Here is a 21413-nt window from a genome sequence, read left to right on the forward strand (position 1 = left end):
TACATTGGTAGCACTGTCTAAATGTCACGTTGTCAATCAATACACTGTCAGTTCCCTATCAATGTCAGAACAGACAATAATTTTTTTCAACAGATATCTTGGAAAAAATTGTATTTTCTTTTCACCAAAAAACATATATGACCTAATTTTGTTTTCAGAGGTCATTTGCCATGACGGGATAATCAATGAACACAATACGACTAACATTCCATCATGTCCAATTGTTATGACGTGTGTAGGATTTGCCTAGCCACCGGCGTTCGTATGTTTACATTTGTGGGAACTCCTTTGCAAACTGTCTATGAGAAGTTCATTAATTGTTCTGTAAGTTCATTAGGGCCTGTTTCACCGCCTGCTAATAAAGTATCTGATAATGTATACGTATAAACATCGAACCGGTAGCGATAAAAGATTTTCACGAGTGTTAAATAGGGCAATTATCCAATCATTTTGGGCAGCACCAATCTGTCCCATCCGCAATACGACTGTGAAAACCGCTTCTAATTCCATCCAGTAGATTTTGCATGATGAACTAACAAATGTACATACAAAGGATAGATTGTAAAATTGTTATGACTTCTATTACAATAATAATAATAATTAGCCTTCTGTTACTGAGCTTAGATCAAGTTTTGATTGTAAAATATAAGATATCTCTGAGCTCGGTGTGCCTTTTTGCAAAGGCCTTCTCCAACTGCCTCCACTGGTTTCTGTCTAAAGCCACCTTGTCCAATTAGATCCCAATGTTGGGCTTAGCTCGTCTTTCCACTTTGTTATAGAGCGACCTCGCTTTCTTTGACCATCTCTGGGATACCAGTGGGTTACCTGTTTGCTAAATTTGTTTGACTGACATCAACTCAACATATGACCTGTCCAGCCCCACTTCAGATGGTCAATGCGATAGAGTATGTCGGTAACCTTGGTTCTTTTCCTTATTTCTGAGTTATTTATTTGGTCCGTCAGTCTCACACCCAACATGCTTCTCTCCATGGCTCTTTGGCACTTCGCTAATCTCTCTCTATGCTTTTAGAGCCCAAGTTTCACAGCCATATGTTAGGCATGGTAGGATGCTAGTATTAAAGGCCATGACTTCTATTAGTCTTGTGAAAATCCCCCATAATTATTTATCACTAGATGTTGTCCAGAGGAGGTTGGCGTACGCGAAGAGAGACCTCTGCTCAGCATTGTGGGCACAAAGAGGCTAAAATAATGATGAGATGTTGCCCGAGGCTTTGCTCCCGAGGGAATTTTGAGATAAAATATAGCCTATAGCAATCTTGGATAATGTACCTTTCCAATGGTGAAAGAGTTTTTGCGGTTTGGTAGTTTCGGAGATTACCTGCCTCAAACATACAAACTAACAAACGCTTGCCTCTGTATAATAATAGTATAGATTAATATCAGATATAGGTTAAATACATTGTTATATTCTATTTGTTGTTTGTATTGTTTTAGGTCCAAAGTGAGAAAAGGCCACTGATAGCCTGCTACATCTGCCACGCTCAGCTGAAGCGAAGTCACAACTTGATGCTCAAATGTATTAAGTCTAAGATGCTCCTCAATGACCTTTTGAGGACGTGTAGTGAGGTATATACTATACATATAATGCCGGCTCCACACTGTCGTCGAACAGTTTGCCAAACTTGTCAGATTAGGTGTACATTGCTGGTTTTTCATTCCGGCAAATAAAAGCACTCATACTAACTACGCAATGTTCACGCATTCGCGTCGGCATGTGTTCGAGTTCGGCGACAGTGTGCAGTTGGCACAATAGATATATTATATCAGCTCCGCACTGTCGCAGAACTCGGACACATATGTATATTGCCGCCGAATATGCCTGCCGTAGAATATGACCGCCTAAAGGTGACAATAGTGACCAAAATCCAGTACATATTCTTCCATGAACGACAAGGTGATTTTGGGACACGTAGCATAGACAACAATAGCATTCCCAAGGAGTGTTGTCAGGCAGGTTGTCGATCCTAAAGTCAGAGCCGAATCAAAGAATCGAAAGTCTTTTATTTGTTTACAGTGACAAACAGACAGGTCCATTATTGTGGCTTCTCTGGTTTAAACCATAATCTATACTATTATTATAAAGAGGTAAGCGTTTGTGAGTTTGTTTGAGGCTGATCACCGAAACTACGGAACCGATTTCAAAAATTATTTCACCATTAGTAAGTTACATTATACTAGATTGCTAGGGCAACATCTAGTGAATTACACACCTATAAAGTTTCGGTGTAATTTATTAAGGTTCCTGATAATGGCTTCTGGAATCACTCTTATCTATTAAAGGAACCTACATCAAATTCAATATAGTAGTTATTTCTTACAAGCTACAAACTACTGGCATTTCGGAACGACCACTGCTGAGAAGAAATGCCGAAAGAAACAGTGTTGGTCCCTATCATGCCAGAGGGGTTTACCATTATTGTTTCTTACAATGTTTTTTTTTTTCTAATAATACATAAAAGTACATAATGTACATAGTCAAAAGGTATATCAAAACTGGTTATGATTGTGATCCGAGTGCTGATATAATATAAATGTATATATCGATGTGAAACACAATTAACTTACATAAAAATATATGAGAAACGAGATGACCAGTTCCCTCTGGCAGCACTCGTTCACGAGTTGACGCTCGGGTCAGCCATCGCGTAGCTCAACCATAATAGAGGGAACCTCACGACCCGGCCATCAATCTATTGCGTAGGTTTAAAGATCTAAGCATGCATAGTGACAGACAGCAGGTAGTGACTTTGTTTTATACTATGTAGTGATTAATATGGGTTTCTTATATTTGCAGATAACATCATACAATGTTGCAGAAATCAACAGAGTATATATGGAGCCCCGAGCCTCCCTGGGAGTGTGTCCGATACAACACACAGATTACAATACCGGTGTAGAAGTTGATGTTAAGATTGAGCCGCTCTGGCATGATTCCGAGGTGGTGAATCCAGAAGGTACATCAGGAAATTTATTTAACTTTATATAAGTGAAGCCTGGCTTCGCTTGGGTAACAACATGAATTATTACTTGTGTGTAAATTATACCTTTTGATGTCTGGTGGTTGTGTGGTGGAGATTAATAGGAATTCTTGATTGAATTTATGAAATGATTGGTATATCTTAATTACAAGTACACATGATTGTAGAGAAAAGGCGCCTTAACTACATTACATTAGGTTATGTGCTATGAGAATATAACTAAGTCAGAAATCTTATAATTTTTTCAGTGTGTAAGGGAATGTCGCGGTAATATGTTAAATTAGACACATACTTAAACCTAACTATATATTATAAATGCGAAAGTAACGTTTGTTTGTTACCTCTTCACGCTCTATCTACTTAACCAATCTACTTGAAATTTCGCATAAAAGTAGTTTAAGATATGGAGAAGGACACAGGGTACCTTAGCGTACCTTTCATCCCGGAAAAATAAGTGTTCCCGTGGGAAATTTACGCGGGAGTTATGCATCTAAACCCTCCTTTGGAATCACTATATATTGTTGCAAAACCGCATGAAAATCCATGCATTACTGATATTTACCAAATAGAGTAGATGGTGGAGATAAAAAATTTTAATTTGATATCGCGGACAGACAGACGCGGCAGAGGATTTTGTTTTATAGTATGTAAGGCTCCACCAATCAACCAGCGATCCCTGAGATAGACTTTCAAGTAATATAGCTATTTTAATATGACTAATATTAAATGCAGTTGAAAAAAATATTTCATAAACACGCATTAAATACATCGTCTGTTGTCGAATAGCTAACATTTTTCACTAGCAAATATTTTTACTTAGTCATAGATATTTGTCTGCGGTTCTGGGTGTGTTGTGTCAATTTTTTGTGATGAAAGCTTAGAGCTTAATATTGATTATTATTGAGTGTTGTATTTTATTTATAAAGTAGTCTAGTAGTTTGTAGCTTTGGTAAATATCATTTAATTTAGAATATGACGTGAAAAAGTGCCTTTGTAGGCCTGATTTCTGAATAAATGATATGATTTTGATTTTAAAGATCGCTTTTTGTGATAATAGTGACAAAAAAGATAGCGGATCCTGGACTCCGACGCTCAACGGCTGAGGAAGTAACCGAGGAACACGATCAGATGAGAGAGAGAGAGAGTGACATTATATTTTGCAGTATCATACGCGCAGTTCGCGTTTGACTTCGTGTCAGTGCCGGCGGAGCCCTGCCCACCAGAGGTTATGGTCAAAGTGGAACCACAAGATGACAAGACAGAACCTGGTAATTGTAACTGTCATTGTTTACACTCGTTCTATGCCGTAGTCTGTGGTTAATGGCTGTGTGGGCTTAGATCCCTTAGCCTTTTCACATGGATGAACGAAACAAAAAAAAATGTCTATGGTAAGCCCGAGCCAGCCTGTTCAATGGTTAGGTAAATTAAATGGAAAAAAAAATTTGGAGGTGGTGTTAAAAATTGTGCTACAGAATTGGAATTGCACTTTAATCAAATCAATGTCATTGTTTTAATATCGGTACGACACACACTGCTTCCTGACATAAATATCGAATATGTGTTTTGTCTAAGCAATTTAAGTCGAAATTGTGTTTTTCGAAATTGAGACCCTGTCGAAATAATTTTCTGTCGAAATTCAGACCTACAGTCCGATTAAATATATACAGGATAACTGATATCAAGCGCAAAACCTCCTAAAGACTATTTGGTTACATCAAAACAAACAACTTTTATTCTACGACATTTCGTGATTCGTAGCTTTTTTTTTCATATAAAAAAAATACAATCTAATTTGCGATTCTACACATCTTAACTCTATGTAATAGCCAAGCAACACTACACAGTACAGTAGCGTTATGTAGCGGAATCGAACATAGAGTTAACGTTTTATAGAAACGACATTAAAATTAAAAAAAAAAAGGAAAAATGTTGTATTTATTACAGTTTAGACAAAAGTCGTAGAACAAAAGATGTTATGTCTCTATGTACCTTATGCGCCTTTGGAAGGTTATGCGTTAGATACCAGTGACCCTGGATAATAGCCATTAACATTACATAATGTATACAATCCAAAATAAAGATGTACTAGTCACATGAAACTTGCTGTGATATATATATATATATTTAATTATATTATTCTTGCAATGAATTAGCTAAATTGGCGCTCTTTTTATTTTTTAATTTTATTAATATTTTTTTTAATGTTTAATGTTGTTCTGCGGCTAGGTCTGGCAAATTAACTTAATCTTTTTGGACACAGCCATTGGTTGGACAACCAGAGTGGAGATAGCATTGCTCGGTGTAAATCACAGATTTTTATTTACAACTTCGAATAGTAAATTCCAACTTCGAATAGTAAATTCCAACTTCGAATAGTAAATTCCAACTTCGAATAGTAAATTCCAACTTCGAATAGTAAATTCCAACTTCGAATAGTAAATTCCAACTTCGAATAGTAAATTCCAACTTCGAATAGTAAATTCCAACTTCGAATAGTAAATTCCAACTTCGAATAGTAAATTCCAACTTCGAATAGTAAATTCCAACTTCGAATAGTAAATTCCAACTTCGAATAGTAAATTCCAACTTCGAATAGTAAATTCAAAACATACTTTAAGCCAAAGTATGTACAAAGTGCGATAGAGACAAAACGTATTTTAGGTATAAATAAGCTTTATAACTTTTTTATGAATGACAGGGTAAATGTTTTATTTATTTATTAGTGTCTCCACCGCCAATGGCAGTAGCGGACCAATCAGAAATCGATGCTGGGGACCTACCATTAAGATACGTTGACACTGTCATGGCGGACGGTATAACTCACAAAGGTGCGTGAAAAGTTATTAGCAATTCCCTTTTTTTTTTTAAAAAAATCTCGCTCGTTTTGTAGAGTGTGGAGCTGGCAAAGTAACAGGGATGCACGATTTAAAAAAAACTAACAGAAATATATTTGCTAGAAATTATTTCCTAGACAAAATAATGTTCCGAAAATGTTATATGAATAAGTTTTTGTACTTATATTTTTATTATGTGCAATGAATTATTATATTCTATTGCATTTTGCAAACCACAATTATTAATTCACAGGTTTCTCAGCTGAGACGAAGAATCAGCCCGTCGAGACGAACACAGAACTGGATAAGACTATAAAAGATAAAACAAGAATGCATGAATGCCACTTCTGCGATCGGAAATTCAAAGCGAAAGGTGCTCTGAATGAACATCTCAGAATCCATTCCGGTGAGAAACCTTACGAATGTAACATCTGCAACATTAAATTTACGAAGAAAAGAAATTTAGACATACATTTGAGGATTCACACTGGCGAGAAACCTCATCAATGTGAAGTGTGCAAGCGGAAATTTAGCGAGGCGGTGAACTTAAAACGGCATGTGAGGACTCACACTGGTGAGAAACCTTATGAATGTGATGTCTGTCACAGAAAATTCAATGAAGCTGTTAATTTAAAGAGGCATAAAAGAACTCACACCGGTGAGAAACCTTACCAATGTCCTTTTCCACCGTGCGATAATAAATTTAGTCAAAAAATTACTTTGGAGAGGCATATAAGGACGCATACAGGTGAGAAACCTTACGAATGTACTTTGTGTAACGCTAAGTTTCTCGCGAATAGCGGCTTAAGTAGGCATATAAAGACGCACTGTGAGGAACATAGTTTTGCAAGTGCGAAGAAATATTATGTACTTAATTCAAGTGAGAAACCTTTTGAATGAATGTCATAGCTGCGGCCGCGCTGTCGTTACGATCCATCAATTTTCTTGAGGAACGAATCATTTCATAAAATTGACATTACCACAGTACAGATTATAATTTTAAAGTCGAAGATAGACTAATTATTGTCTTAGTTAAAATTTGAAAAATTGTAATGACAGCTCGGCCGCAGTGGTCGAATCGCAGAGCTTTAAAGACTTTATGTAATATGGGACCGGACAAGGTATTGGAATTGTAAAAAAATTTGCAATAATATGATAGATTTTAAACAATTAAAGTAATTAATTTTCTACTTTTCAACTTTAATTTATTGGCGATCAAAGTTTATGGGAAAGTCTACTTTGTTGCCGATGACGTCATTGGGTTGTCATTTCGGCAAGTCGGAAATATCGCCCAAAAAAATGTTATTTGTCATGAAACAATATTTTGTCCGGAAGCCTATACGAAACACCAATGAAAAAAATACTGTAATAATTACAATGCTTTCCAAGATACGACGATAACACGTAAGAAAATCACACATATTTATGTGATACTGTAACGTGACGTCACGACACATAATATCTTAGCGAAAAAAACTACATTGTTCGACAGCTACCGTTACCGTTATTACGTTTGTGGTGATGACTTCTTCATAAAAGGTCACGTGACTTTACACGCCACAAGTGACTTTTTCATTTAAGTTTTTTATGATGGTGACATGGTTATTGTAATACGAGGGATGTTCTGTAGAATTGAAATTTCCCTCGTATATGGGTTTAGAATTAAAGACGAAAAAGTAGAGACGTGTGGCGAGTTCCCCATTAGCAAATAAGAATGAAATGTATTTAACAGTTAAACTGTTTACACTCCGTTTTTTCTTACCGAGTCCTAACATGTTATGCTGGCTCCACACTGTCGCCCAACAGTTCGCCAAACTTTAGCGGATTCAGCACACATTTCTGGTTTTTCATTGCGGTAAATGATAGCACTCATACTGACTACGCAATGTTCACGCATTCGCGTCGACGTGTGTCCGAGTTCGGCGACAGTGTGGAGCTTGCATAAAAAATCTTCACATTACTTATTGTTGAATTTGTGAATAAATCAGATTTTACGACGTAGTTCAAACCTATACATTTTAAAGTAGTTAATTTTATATTACTGTAAAACCATAAAAAGATATGGTAACGTTGTTTAACGTTGTTTAATATTAAGACGTGTTAGCAACATCACTGGATATTCCGTTATTATTTCAAGTAAATTTTATATATTGTTATAAACCGCAGTACTATAAGATACGTCTTGAAAAGATACCAAATTGCAGTTCGAAACATAACTCCTTTATTTATCTATGGTCACAATTACAATCATAACTTAAGTGTCAATATCACTTCTTATAATTAAGCACTCAATACACAATAGTCATAAAATCGAAATATAAATCAGTGTTCACTCACTTCGCGTGTTCCCGATGACAGTCTGATTGTCAGGCTGATGAGGAATATCCTGCTGCACAGAGATACTTTGAACATCCGAATTGTCTCGCCAACGGCATACAGTTCTTTTCGGTTGTTGTACTAAGACGTTTAATGTTTTGTCCAATCCTTTACGTTTGAAAATATGAACTCCCCAGCCAATGTCTGAAGCGTCTGTGGAGAGAAATATTTATGATCAGGGTATAGATTTAGTTATTCCTATGTAATTAGTTAGATTTACGTTATTAAGTATATTTTGTTTTTACAATTTATTTGTTAATGTGTAATGGTAATTATCCCCTTCTGCATGTGACCTAAATATGAGAAATGAAATTAACCACAATAAAATACATTTTGGTTACAGATTAAATCAATACTTAGTAATAAATGTTTTAATATTGAAAATGTGTTTATTTATTTCTCTTTTTTGAGTTCCGTAGCCAAATAGCAAAAAGGGAACCCGTCATGTCTGTCAGTGCGTATCACGGGTCCGTAAGTCAGTCATTTTGTTCAGAGACTACATGCACTATGAAATTTGGTACCTAGGTAGGTGTATTCCATAGAATTAGTAGGTACTCCGTAAATCCACGGATCCGCTACAAAATTGATCAGTATGATTGTGAAAAATAAAATTATTAAGGGTAATTGATTCCATGGGTACTCCATATGTAACTGAGGTAAGAAAAACATTTTTTTTGACAACTGCATTGTGGGATATCATCATTGGATATCAGGGAATGTGTCTTTAAAAATGATGTAGAAGTTTCTAAAACAATGTTTTGATTATTCCAATATTTTGGGAAATATTTTCTTCGTTCATAAATGTATATTAGAAATATATGAGAAGAAAGGACTCATTTCTAATGTGCTGAGTGCTGACGTCTTTTCCCCCATCACGTTTTCCCGCGCGCGGATCCCTTCTATCTTGACATTTTTATTACGGAACGCAGTAATTGATGATTTTTATCTCATTGCATCATAGAATTAATAGATACTACGAAGTATTTATTAAATTCATGGTACTCCGTTGTACGAAGTACAACATAATAAATCCATGTATTCCATAGATTTAGAAGGGCCCCAATATCTTTTTCATCTTTGTATCAATCACATGCACGATGAAAAAAGAAAAGATATGAAAACCCACTCATTCGTCCCGGGAGCGATACTCGTGTACGACCTAAGCGGATGAGGATGAAGGCAAGTGAATGGGCTCTTTAAAAAAAATCATGAAGTGACAGTAGCCGTCATTGCCGTCAAAATAGCCGTCAAGTAAACAAAGTTTGTTCATTGTATTGTACAAATTTGTTTAGTGTTTGGGTGAATTAATTATAAAATTAACTATTTAATACATATCCACAATGAATAGTTCACGTTGTAATGTTACGATAAAATAATCATAATGTAATGATAGTTCAATTTATGTGTTTACTTTTTTAGATCTTGAGATTTACAAATACATCATAAGTAATCGCCATTCGCAGTGTTATTTACTTACTATACAACAAAATATAGTAAATATTTATCTCTGAACATTAAACTCGATTCACATACAATATTCTATCAAAATGTTGGATGCGGTTTGCAGAATATGCCTAGCCGTCGACGCACACGATAACATGTTATCATTAATTCCTGTACAAGATTTGTACGAGAAAATAACTAATAATCGCGTATGTACCTATCCTACTAATATACAGGGTGTATCATTAACCCCGTGCACATACGAAACCGGGTGATATTTGAACAGGGTTTCAACTAAATATCAAGCAAATAACATTTCTAATATTAAGATTATTATTGTTTATTATTAAGTCTACTGTGAATTGTAGATACTATACCCTATTCATCTTGGACTGAGACAAAAGGTAAACAAACCTTGAATAAAAAAATCATTATTTCTCGTTATTCCTTTGTTAATTTTCATAATTTAAAAACAACAACAAACAAAAAACTTTAACAGAAAGTAAGAACAAAATTAACAAAGGAATAAGGAGAAATAATGATTTTAGGTTCAAGGTTTGTTTACCTTTTGTCTCAGTCCAAGATGAATAGGGTATAGGTCCATAGTAGCATCTAGAAGGTGGAATAACATCAGTTTTGTCTGTGTGTGTGTGTGTGTGTGTGTGTGTGTGTAGTGCAAAACAAACATTGACCTCAAATAGTGTTGTGGGTATTTATTTACATGTCAAGATTACATTTTCGTAGTTTATCTTATTTATCCCTCTTACTGGAAACGTCGCATAAAGGATCTACCCGGGTGGTTCACAGAGCGTTTGACCGCTGCGGTCCGTGCTGTCATTACAATTTTTAAAATTTTAACAAAGACATGAATGAGTATTACTATATGACTGTACATCAATTACTTTGTACGGTAGTAATGTCAATTTTATGAATGATTGATTTTGGAAATGGTTCCTTCAAGAAAATTGATGGATTGTAATGACCATGCAGCAGTCGAAATACTCTGCAAACCATCCACCTAATGTATATCACCCCATTTCATATGTTTACGATACACCTTACGGTTTATGATACACCTGGTATAATCCAATATGAGGCTCTGGAAGCCAGATTTTCAGTAATACTTTCTTTCTATGATAGAAAATTACTATCATGGAACTAACTTATTCATTTATGTGGGGTCAGCGTAATATGTCTATTCATTCATTCATTCATATTGAGTGTATTATTATTAATACTGTTATGTCAGATTTTATTAAAGTGTGGAAAGGCATCTGATATGACTTATGACTACCTAACCTACCGCCATTTAGCAGCAAGTAGTCACATACACACTAGTGTACGAGCAACACACTTACGAGCAACACACTTAGTTAAGTGTGTTGCTTGTACACTAGTGTGTATGGACAGTTGTCCACCACAATGTTTTCCTTCACCGAAAGCAATTGGTGGTCGATGAAAACTATTATACATGAGTCAGATTGGTATACAAACTCATGTGTCATGTCAAACTTCTATTCTGAAAAAAAAAAAAAAAAATATATATATATATATATATATATATATATATATATATATATATATATATATATATATATATATATTACTAGCAGCCTGTCCCTGCTTCGCTCGGGTAAAACCATACACCTAAACCTCCCTCAGGAACCACAATATCTATTGGTGAAAATCAATGAAATCATGAAAATCCGTACAGTAGTTTTTGAGTTTATCGCGAGGAGACAGACGGGACAGAGGACTTTATTTTATAATATGTAAGGATGCAAAGAATGGTTGATTACACAAAGAGAAAGAACTAATTTCTTGCTAATTACAGTCTATGATTTCAGTTACACCATAACAACATCTCATTATCAGCATGCTATGTTTGCTATGCTCAGCTTAAGAGGTGCCACAAGTTTATAACGAAATCTGCAGTGGCTAATGATATACTGTTTGAGTTGCTACAAATGCAATCTGAAGTGAGTATTTTTCTTGTGCCATCGTTGTATTCTTCTGGTTACATCTGGCCATGTGACCTTGTGAAGCCAGTGTAAACATAACCAGTTAAAATTTTGAACATTCACATGGAGTTGTTTCACAATAATTGTTGTTTATCAGCACTGTTCACTCATCTGGCTAATGTTGACATTTTTTATATTTTATATTAGGTTAATGCCACGAATACATTAGGAAACACTTGACGCGCAACATATCATTCTTTCGTTTTCATTACAATTAAAAGAAGTGTGATCGAATATGCGCTATTTCACTTGAATCAATGGTAATGAGTGAGATAGAGCGACAACATGTCGCACGTCAAATGTTCCCTAGTGTATTCGTGGCTTAAATATCATCTAACATCCATTGGAAGTTACATGATATTTAAGGAGTGATCCACACAGAACCGCAGACAAATATTTGATCTCAAGCACACAACACACACACACACACAAATATTTACGAAATTTTTTTTACATACATATATGGAATATCCATCTGATCTATTGCAGCGGGCAAATCTGGGGAAAAGCTAATATATAATAATTAATCAATTCTCTATCCTTTTTTTTTCAATAATTTGTTTTTATTAGTTTTAATTTCTTTTAGTTGTGTAATGCAAAAAAATATATTGTAGTTAGATGTTGTGTGGTGTGATGTCACGTACGTCACGTATGTCACGTACACATTATTGTGGAGATAACATTATTATTTTGATTATTTAGATATTTCTATCACGTAGTATTAAGTATATATAAGTATATGTGATAATGAATAAAGGCAGATAGAATCGGAATCTTATCCGAGAGGTTGTCCTCAAGATATAGTTACATTTTGTTTAGAAAACGGCATACAAGAAGTGGTGATATTAAAAAATTGTTGCAACAATCGTATTATAAAGGAAATGGCGAAATATTTAAAGGAAAACGGTAAAACTTTAAGTAAGAAATTTAAATTTTGTGTAGTATCGGGTGTGCGGAGAATAGACGACGACGATGAGAAGAAGATTGTTATGAATGATTTTCATGTTCTGCTTACGAGTGGACATACAGGAATACGTAGAATGGTGAATAATATAAAAAAGTATTTTTATTGGCCATCAATAGAACGTGATGTCATTAATTATGTTCGTAAGTGTAAAAAATGCCAAAAGCAAAAGTATCATAGGAATGTTAGGGAACCGATGACCATAACAACCACCGCAACTTCGTCTTTTGAAAAAATCTACCTAGATTTGGTAGGACCTCTTGATAGGGATGACTATGGGAACGTATACATATTGACTCTACAGTGTGAGCTTACAAAGTTTGTAGAGGCTTATCCTTTAAAAAATAAATCTGCAAAGGAGGTTGCAAGGGCGTTGGCAGAAAATTTTATTTTGAGATATGGGGTACCAAAAATCATTGCTACAGATAGGGGTTCCGAATTTATTTCGAAAGTTATGGTAGAGCTATGTAACATTTTAGGGATTAGTAAAACGGTATCAACTGCGTATCATCATGAGAGCATAGGATCGTTAGAGAATGTTCATAAAGCTTTAGGTGCATATTTGCGAATACAGACGAATAATAATACATCAGCATGGAGTTCTTGGATTCCGTATTGGTGTTTTTCATATAATACAACTGTAAATACTGTAACCAAATATACGCCTTACGAATTAGTTTTTGGGAAAATATGCAAGTTACCAAGTAATTTACAAGGTGAGACTGTTGAACCATTGTATAATTTTGATGATTATCCTTTAGAATTTAAGTATCGGTTGCAAAGAGCGCAAGCCGAGGCAAAACAAAATGTAATAACTAGTAAAATAAGGAGAAAAAAATGTTATGATGTAAATATAAATCCATTAAATTATAAGGAAGGTGATTTAATTTTAGTAAGAAAGGAGACTGGTAGTAAGCTTGATTGTATTTATGATGGACCATTTGTAGTCGTAAAAGATGAATCGCCAAATGTTGTTATTCAATGTAAAGGAAAATTAGATGTTATTCATAAAAATAGGACTAAAAAAAATATTAAGATATTAAGAATTTATATTTTTTTTTCATTAGGAAGGGTGATGTGGTGTGATGTCACGTACGTCACGTATGTCACGTACACATTATTGTGGAGATAACATTATTATTTTGATTATTTAGATATTTCTATCACGTAGTATTAAGTATATATAAGTATATGTGATAATGAATAAAGGCAGATAGAATCGGAATCTTATCCGAGAGGTTGTCCTCAAGCCTTGTGTTTTCTTACCATCGCTACCACCCCTACACGCCACACCACAGTTGCTTGAAGTAAATTCTATATTACAGATCACACCAAAATCAGTATCCAAAGTGGATCGCAAAGCCAGAGGTCTGATCAGCCCACTGTCAATGTCTCTGGTGACACACGAGGACTTCCCGTTCAAACCAGAGATTGTCATCAAAACTGAGCCGATGCAGGAAGAGGTTGAGATCAAAGTGGAGGTTGAAGGTAGGTTGACACTGAAGAATTATAAATTTACTAGCTAATAGGTGCCGATACCGGTACAGGCGTAATAACACATAGGGTACGTATAAAAAGTACCCTATGTGTTATTCCAGTACCAATTTACCTATACCAGTACCAATATCTACGCATGTACAAATTTTCATAACAATCTGTCCAGTAGATTGCGCGTGAAAGAGTAACAAACACACACACACACACGCACACACTTTAATTTCATAAATATATCTATCTCTCATCTTTGTTGTGGGTTTTTGGGTCTGCTACATATGATACTTAAAAATGAGTTTTAAAAAATCTAAGCACACATAGGGACAGCGGAAAGCGGCTTTGTTTTATTCTATGTAGTGATTACCACAAGATACCGGCAGGGCTTTTCTTGGATAAAAGATATATAGAGAGATATACAAAGATATTAACTAAACATCAAAATCTGTGTGATTTTTGAGTTAATCGCGAACAGACAAACGCGGCATAAGACTATGTTTAATAAATAAATATATTAGGACAAATCACACAGATTGAGCTAGCCCCAAAGTAAGTTCTATACTTGTGTTACGGGATACAAACTCAACGATACTATATTTTATAACAAATACATATACAGATAAACATCCAAGACCCGGGCCAATCAGACATTTTATGATATGACATTTTTATGATATATGTGTAAGGATTTAGATTAAAATGTAACGCTTTTTGCAGAATACATGGCGGTATCCGATGGGGGAGGACGAGATAATTCGGGAGTAAACACTGAGGTGGAATTTACAAAAGTTGAAGGTTATGGAGGTTCAGGTACTTCCATCCTAGGAGACAAAGAAGGCAACGCGCGTGTGACACCCCTGGTGTTGCACGCGTTGATAGGCTGCGTTGGCTGGCTGTTACCATCAGACCGGCCGCATGCCTGTTTGACTGCTTAGTAGTGTAAAAAAAGTGCCCATATCAACGAAACCGATTTCCATTTTTTATTTTTTAGTAGTTGCACCCCGCGGCTTTGCTCACGTGGGAATTTCGGGATACAATTTACCCTATGTGTTATTCCAGGTTATTTTCTATCCGTGTACCAAATTTCGTACCAATCGGTTCAGTAGATAATGCGTGAAGAGGTAACAAACAAACATACTTACTTTCGCATTTATGATATTAGTTGGGATTTTTATTTATTTTATTTTTAAAGGTTCCCCGAATACTAGAATCACTGAAGAATCAGGTGATCTACAAGTAGCATTGTCTTTGGAAGCCAATATCGAAATTGATGAGGAAGCACCACACACAGGTCAGTTCAGTATGTAATGGATTTTATTATACCAAAACTCCAAACGCGAGAAATATTGATACCTTTATGGCAACCGTTTTTGTGTACAATATAAAGATTCTTATATTGAACACTTCGACACACAGAGTACACTAAAGACGACTGGCTAATACCAAATGAAATAGAACAATTCCATACAACTTCGCAGCCCATCTCATGCAAAGCGGTACCAGCTGCGTCCCGGGGCTTCACTCCCGTGGGAATTTCGGGATAAAAAGTACCCTATGTGTTATTCCAAGTTATATTCTACTCGTGTACCAAATTTCATAACAATCAGTCCAGTAGATAATGCGTGGAGAGGTTATAAACAAATAAACTTACTTTCGCAATTATAATATATTAGTGTGTTAGGATTCTGCCCCGTTTCTTCTCGTGTATTTCTAATAAGATTTTCTCTTCTGTGAGCGAGACGAAAAATGTGATAAGTGTATAGTTTTCTCTGTCTACTGACGACTACGAATGTCCGAAAAAGCAAGAACATCTTCCTCTGTTTTTAAATTATTTTTTGGTTGTTTTCCTCAAAATACAAAACGTACAAAATTAGTTTGTCATAATATTTCCAGATAAATTATATTTATATTTAACTAGCTAGAGAATAATTATTTTTTCGGGATGAAAGGTACTATATGTATGCCAAAATTCAAGAAGATTGGTTGTGTAGATATAGCTTGAAGAGGTAACAAACAAACTTACTTTCGCATTTATAAATATTAGTTAGGATTATTGTTTACCAAATTTTGGTTATAATTGGGATTGAGTTGGCTAAAACACTGTCTAAAAATTCGAAAAGTCTTATGTAACTTTGTATGTATATGAGACTTTTTTGTTCCACCAAATTTTTTAAACGCATTGATTGTTATAATATTTTAGATCAAAGTAACTTAGGATATACATGACTTATTGACGTCAGTCGTGTTGTATGTATGTACGTCATATCCTTCGTATTCATAAAAAAGTTAAAACATAATTTAAGCTACAATATGTTTTGTCTCTATCGCACTTTACAATATTTGGCTTTGACCGAACGAGACAAAACATGCTTTAGCTTGAGTGTGCTTTAACTTTATTATGAATGGATATGTATAATTAATGCTACATTAAATTGACACAGGTACGGAAAAAATATTCAAAATGGAAGAACGAGAAACGAACGTGACAAATAAAAAGCTATTAAAAATACGCACTGGAAAAAGTCACGAATGTACGATTTGCCACAAGAGATACAATCAAAATTCCATACTGAGAAACCATTTAAGAACGCACACTGGCGAGAAACCTTTCGAATGTAACATCTGCGACAGCGTTTTTGCTCAAGTCTCCTCACTAAATAGACATCTAAAGGCGCACATTGGTGAGAAACCTTACGAATGCGATATTTGTAAACGCAAATTCTTACAAAAGAGCGAACTGAAAAAGCATTCGCGTATACATACTGGTGAGAAACCTTATAAATGCGAGGTTTGTTATAAAAGTTTTTCTCTTAAAGCACATTTAATCAGTCATATGAGGGGTCACACTGGTGAGAAACCTTATCAATGTAACATTTGCAATGCCAAGTACAAAGAGAGGAGCCACTTGAAGCGGCATCTAAAGGTTCATTCTGGTGAGAAACCATTCGAATGCAATGTCTGTGCGCAGAGATTCAGACGGAAATGTAATTTGAAATCGCATTTAATGACACATACTGGCGAGAAACCTTTTTCTTGCAACATATGTAAAAGGAGTTTCTGTAGGCCGAGCCGATTGAAACTCCACAAGTGCAAGGAGATACATAACGTAACGTGAAGAGTACAGCAGCAATATGGTGTAAACAGCGTATTTTGACATTGACAGTCTTCCAAATAGTGTTTTAAACTTTAGTACTTTGAATACATCTACATAAATTATATCAACGGGACCTTAGCACGAACCTTTTTTTATTTAATGTTCCTGACGTCTCAACGACGTTGTAGTCGCCGCGTTCGCAGCCAGACTGGAGTAATTACGGTGTGAAGTGGCGGTGGCTAATGCAGTTTTTCAACAATCATCACTACCCGTTAATATAATTTATGAAATCAAATCATTTTTATTTGCTTAAATAGGGTAGGTGATACAATATCCACATAGTGGTTTAGAACAAGCCTATTTAGCCGTTGTCAACGGCAAGCAAATGTTAATAATAGCATATTTAAAAAACTATACAATGACATCAGATTAAATCAAGATAAAATGTCACTTACAATCTACATGTATGTGAATTAATGTCATTGCAAGAGTTATGTCTGCCAATTGATAATTGGTTTGTATTGGTGCTAAAGAAATGTTTGATACAAAGTATATCTCTTTAATTTGCGACCCGACTTCTTGTAGGTATAACTATACCTCATACCTATGCTTATACCTCGCAATACATAAAAGAGGACGGGCCACAGATGAAAGAGATAGCAATATATGTACCTAGCATCAAAAAGTGTTGGGTCGCATAGGGGTTTACGTAGAGTAACTTACATGCGTAATGGTTTTATATCTGTGGTTAGGTACATGCTGTTTACATCAAAAAATATTTATTAGACTATATATTAGAATTATTATTAATATAAATGCGAAAGTTTATGAGGATGTATGTTTGTTACTCTTTCACGCAAGATCTACTGGACGGATTGTTATGAAATTTGGTACACGTGTAGAATATAACCTGGAATAACACATGGGGATGAATATTTATCCCAAAACTCCCACGGGAGTCAAGCTCCGGGGCGCAGCTAGTACTTAATAATTTTACGCTCTTAGTTGTCGACCTCGGTGGCGCAGTGGTAAAGCGCTTGCCTCTGAACCTCTCTTGTCATGATGGAACCTTTTTCTGATTGGCCCGGGTCTTGGATGTTTATCTATATACGTATTTGTTATAAAATATAGTATCGTTGAGTTAGTATCCCATAACACAAGTCTCGAACTTACTTTGGGGCTAGCTCAATCTTTGTGATTTGTCCTAATATATTTATTTAGTAATAATTTCTTTTTACAAAATAATTTTATTTGTTAATGTGTAATTATTAAAATTAAAATGATAAAATACGTTTAAGTAAGAATAAGAATAAATATCAATATTTATCAATGTTTAATAAATTTTTTAAAATTTAAAATGTGTTCAATTATTTCTCGTGTTTTTCTGTGGCAATTCTAGAATTAGTATTGTATTGAATGCATATCTTCACGTGAAAATGGATTATTAAAGCGATGACACTTGCTTAGATAAATAAAATTACTAAGTGAAATAGAACAACAAATCGTACAAGGCCTTAAAAAGAAACCCAAACTAAAACCCTATTGGTAGGCCATCTTCTGTATCAAGTTTCGATGTATTGTCAACGCACGTCAGTTTCACATCCTATAATCGTATAGAACGTAGCTATAACGTGCTGCGTTGCGACGACGCAGCACGACTGAGCAATGGGACATGGCTCTAAGGGCTTTCGGCCAATGTGTGACACTGGTGTCAGATTTTTTTTTCTAGTTGCTCAAAAGCAGGTTTAATATTCACCATGCTTTCCTTTACCTAAAGTTGATGGACGATGAAATAAGGGTGTTAGTGTAAACGCCATTTTTAGTTTAAAATATATTGGTTTTGTTCTCAAGATCGACTTCATTCGATTCGACTACATAGATGTAATTTAATCTCTTATTCCAAACAGATTCTTGTGACGAGAAAATTACAAAGGGAACAACCGAAGATTTGGACTCACAGAATCCAGAAGAAAGTTACGCAAAATTAAGTGATGGCAACTATCAGTGTAAAATTTGTAACAAAACAATCAATCTTAACTATGGTTTAAACATGCATTTACGATCGCACGAACCCGAGAAACCGTTCGAATGCAATATATGTAAAACGACATTCGAATGTAAAAAAAGTCTAAAAGAACATTTGAAAACTCATCCAGTTGAGAAACCTACTAAATGTGATGTATGTCAACGCGTGTGTACCACTACGAGTAATTTAAAAAAGCATTTACTGACTCACACCGGTGAGAAACCTTACGAATGTAATATATGTTCGCGTAAATTTAGCCAAATGGGTAATTTGAAGATGCATTTAAGAACACATACCGGTGAGAAACCTTATGTATGTAAAGTTTGTCATTTAGAATTCAGGCTTATGGGCGCTCTGATGAGACACAAGAGGACCCACACTGGTGAGAAACCTTTTGAATGTGAGTTTTGTCATAGTTCTTTTGGACAAATGAGTACTTTGACGAGACATAAACGGATTCATACTGGCGAGAAACCTTATGAATGTCACCTCTGCGATTGGAAGTTTAGTGACTCGAGTACTTTGCGAAGGCATTTAGCTACACATTGATGAATGATTCATCATATTTGATACATCATTATAAATGCGAAAGTTACCTTCATAACTTTCTACACAAAAGATGAGAAAATTAGTATATCTTTATATAGTTAGGAACACCTATAATTTTGTTGACTGGGTTTCCAGAACAGTTTCAGGAATGTAATAAGGCTGTATGGATTGTATGAAATTGTATTGTAGAGCAAGATTACGGTGGATGACATTGGCAACTTGGTCATGCCTGTGTTTATAATCAGTCAGTCTTTACATGCGCCTGTTATATGTTGGATAGTTCTGGTGAGCTATTGCATTAAATGTTTTAAATAATAAAACATTGTTGTGCACAGGTGTCTGAATCTTCGTTCAAGCTATTTGGCAATGTGCATCTAGATAATGAGCTTCAAAATATCTTGATATTACGATTATTATGTTCATTAAATTTATTGATTGTACGAAAAATCTGTACTCATTCGAAAGTAAAATAAAATTATTTTGTAAATTACTTGCAAGTTTTATTTACAATTTTTATGACACTTCATAAAAATCAAAATCTGCAGCTGTACTGTCTGTGTCTCCTTCACTTCGCACGGTCTTCGGCACCTTAAATTGTCAGACCATTGGCACGCATATCACCCTTGACGAGATCAACGACATTTTTGCCTTTCTTTTTCTTTTAGGAAAGAAAGTACTCATGCATGCATGTCCGGAAAAATTTAAACTTGTTTAAAAAAGTTGGTGATTACACTGATAGAGCCTCACGTAATAAAGATAAATTGTCTGTCCCCGGGCATCGGTTGGCCAAAGTTAGAACGTCTTTTGTTGGGAACTGTATCCGTTTTTATAATAAATTGCCTAAATAGATTCTTTATTTGCAAGACAAAAAATTTAGAAATTATATAAAAGAAGTACTTTGTAAAAAGGCATATTACAAGACTGATGATTATGTGAACGACAATAATGTTTGGCCCAAGCATAGTGCAGTATCCTCTTAACATATGTAATTGATTTATGACATTATTACGTACGTTTTGTACGTTTAGCTTTTTATTTATTATATATATGCTAAACTAATAGTGACACATTTCGATAATTTTATTGGAAATACAACTTTTATTTTATTTATTCATTCAAATTTTGACATTTTTAATAATGATGTAAATTCGTCCTCCTAATTTTTAATATATGTATAAGACCTATATTTGTTAATTGACGTCCTTGGAGAAAAGGCTGCGGTGAAGTTTGTTGCGCCGCTTCTTCTTCACCTGCGCTTTGGAAGCCGGCAGTAGACTTAGTTTTAAGTTATTTTTTGACGTCTATAAGTGATGTATATCATCCTAAATTGAATAAAGAATTTTGAATTTGAATTTTGAACTCAAAATTTCTCTAGGTATTTCGATGTTACATAATAAATACACAATTTTATATCCTAATATTATAAATGCGAAAGTATGTTTGTTACCTCTTCACGCTCTATCTATTCGACCAATCTTCTTGAAATTTCGCACACATGTGGTTTAAAGTATAGAAAAGGACATACCTACCTTTCATCCCGGAAAAAATACTCTTCCCGTGGGAAATAACGCGGGCGGAGCCGCGGGCAAAGGCTAGTACAAAACGAAAAAGGATTT

At 34.9% G+C, this 21413-nt stretch overlaps 3 protein-coding genes across 4 annotated transcripts in view; 2 read left to right on the forward strand and 1 right to left on the reverse strand.

Annotated features, from left to right (window-relative positions):
• The first annotated feature begins 62 nt into the window (after window positions 1–62).
• Window positions 63–8172, forward strand: LOC128681943 (zinc finger protein 182-like). Its single transcript, XM_053766289.1, has 6 exons — window positions 63–324; window positions 1456–1587; window positions 2816–2975; window positions 4163–4267; window positions 5723–5827; window positions 6087–8172. The coding sequence occupies exons 1-6, from the start codon at window positions 214–216 to the stop codon at window positions 6731–6733; spliced, it is 1260 nt and encodes a 419-aa protein (XP_053622264.1). The 5' UTR covers window positions 63–213; the 3' UTR covers window positions 6734–8172.
• LOC128681940 (zinc finger protein ZFP2-like) overlaps window positions 8013–21413 on the reverse strand; it is a 46666-nt gene continuing 33265 nt past the window's right edge. The window contains exon 7 of the mRNA XM_053766284.2: window positions 8013–8362. Coding sequence (XP_053622259.1) covers window positions 8163–8362 — 200 coding nt within the window. The 3' untranslated portion in view covers window positions 8013–8162. The remainder of the gene's footprint in view (window positions 8363–21413) is intronic.
• On the forward strand, window positions 9461–20287 carry LOC128681942 (zinc finger protein 184-like). 2 transcript variants are annotated; one of them, XM_053766288.1, is made up of 6 exons: window positions 9461–9861; window positions 11500–11631; window positions 13963–14125; window positions 14846–14938; window positions 15321–15419; window positions 19130–20287. In XM_053766288.1, exons 1-6 carry the CDS (start codon window positions 9757–9759, stop codon window positions 19795–19797), a joined length of 1260 nt encoding a protein of 419 aa, XP_053622263.1. In that variant the 5' UTR covers window positions 9461–9756; the 3' UTR covers window positions 19798–20287. The 2 variants fall into 2 exon arrangements, with proteins under 2 accessions (XP_053622263.1, XP_053622262.1); XM_053766287.1 differs by lacking the exon at window positions 19130–20287 and adding an exon at window positions 16570–18557.

This window comes from Plodia interpunctella, chromosome 29 (genome assembly GCF_027563975.2).
Source record: "Plodia interpunctella isolate USDA-ARS_2022_Savannah chromosome 29, ilPloInte3.2, whole genome shotgun sequence".
NCBI lineage: Eukaryota > Metazoa > Arthropoda > Insecta > Lepidoptera > Pyralidae > Plodia > Plodia interpunctella.

What these genes read in the sequence shown, in the direction of transcription:
- LOC128681943 (XM_053766289.1), top strand. Translation starts at nt 214, where the DNA reads ATGTCCAATTGTTATGACGTGTGTAGGATTTGCCTAGCCACCGGCGTT. An exon ending in TTTTGAGGACGTGTAGTGAG is followed by an intron (nt 1,588 to 2,815) that starts GTATATACTATA and finishes TTATATTTGCAG; the next exon opens with ATAACATCATACAATGTTGC. An exon ending in GGACGGTATAACTCACAAAG is followed by an intron (nt 5,828 to 6,086) that starts GTGCGTGAAAAG and finishes ATTAATTCACAG; the next exon opens with GTTTCTCAGCTGAGACGAAG.
- LOC128681942 (XM_053766287.1), top strand. Translation starts at nt 9,757, where the DNA reads ATGTTGGATGCGGTTTGCAGAATATGCCTAGCCGTCGACGCACACGAT. An exon ending in AGAAAATAACTAATAATCGC is followed by an intron (nt 9,862 to 11,499) that starts GTATGTACCTAT and finishes CTATGATTTCAG; the next exon opens with TTACACCATAACAACATCTC. An exon ending in TGAGGAAGCACCACACACAG is followed by an intron (nt 15,420 to 16,569) that starts GTCAGTTCAGTA and finishes AAATTGACACAG; the next exon opens with GTACGGAAAAAATATTCAAA.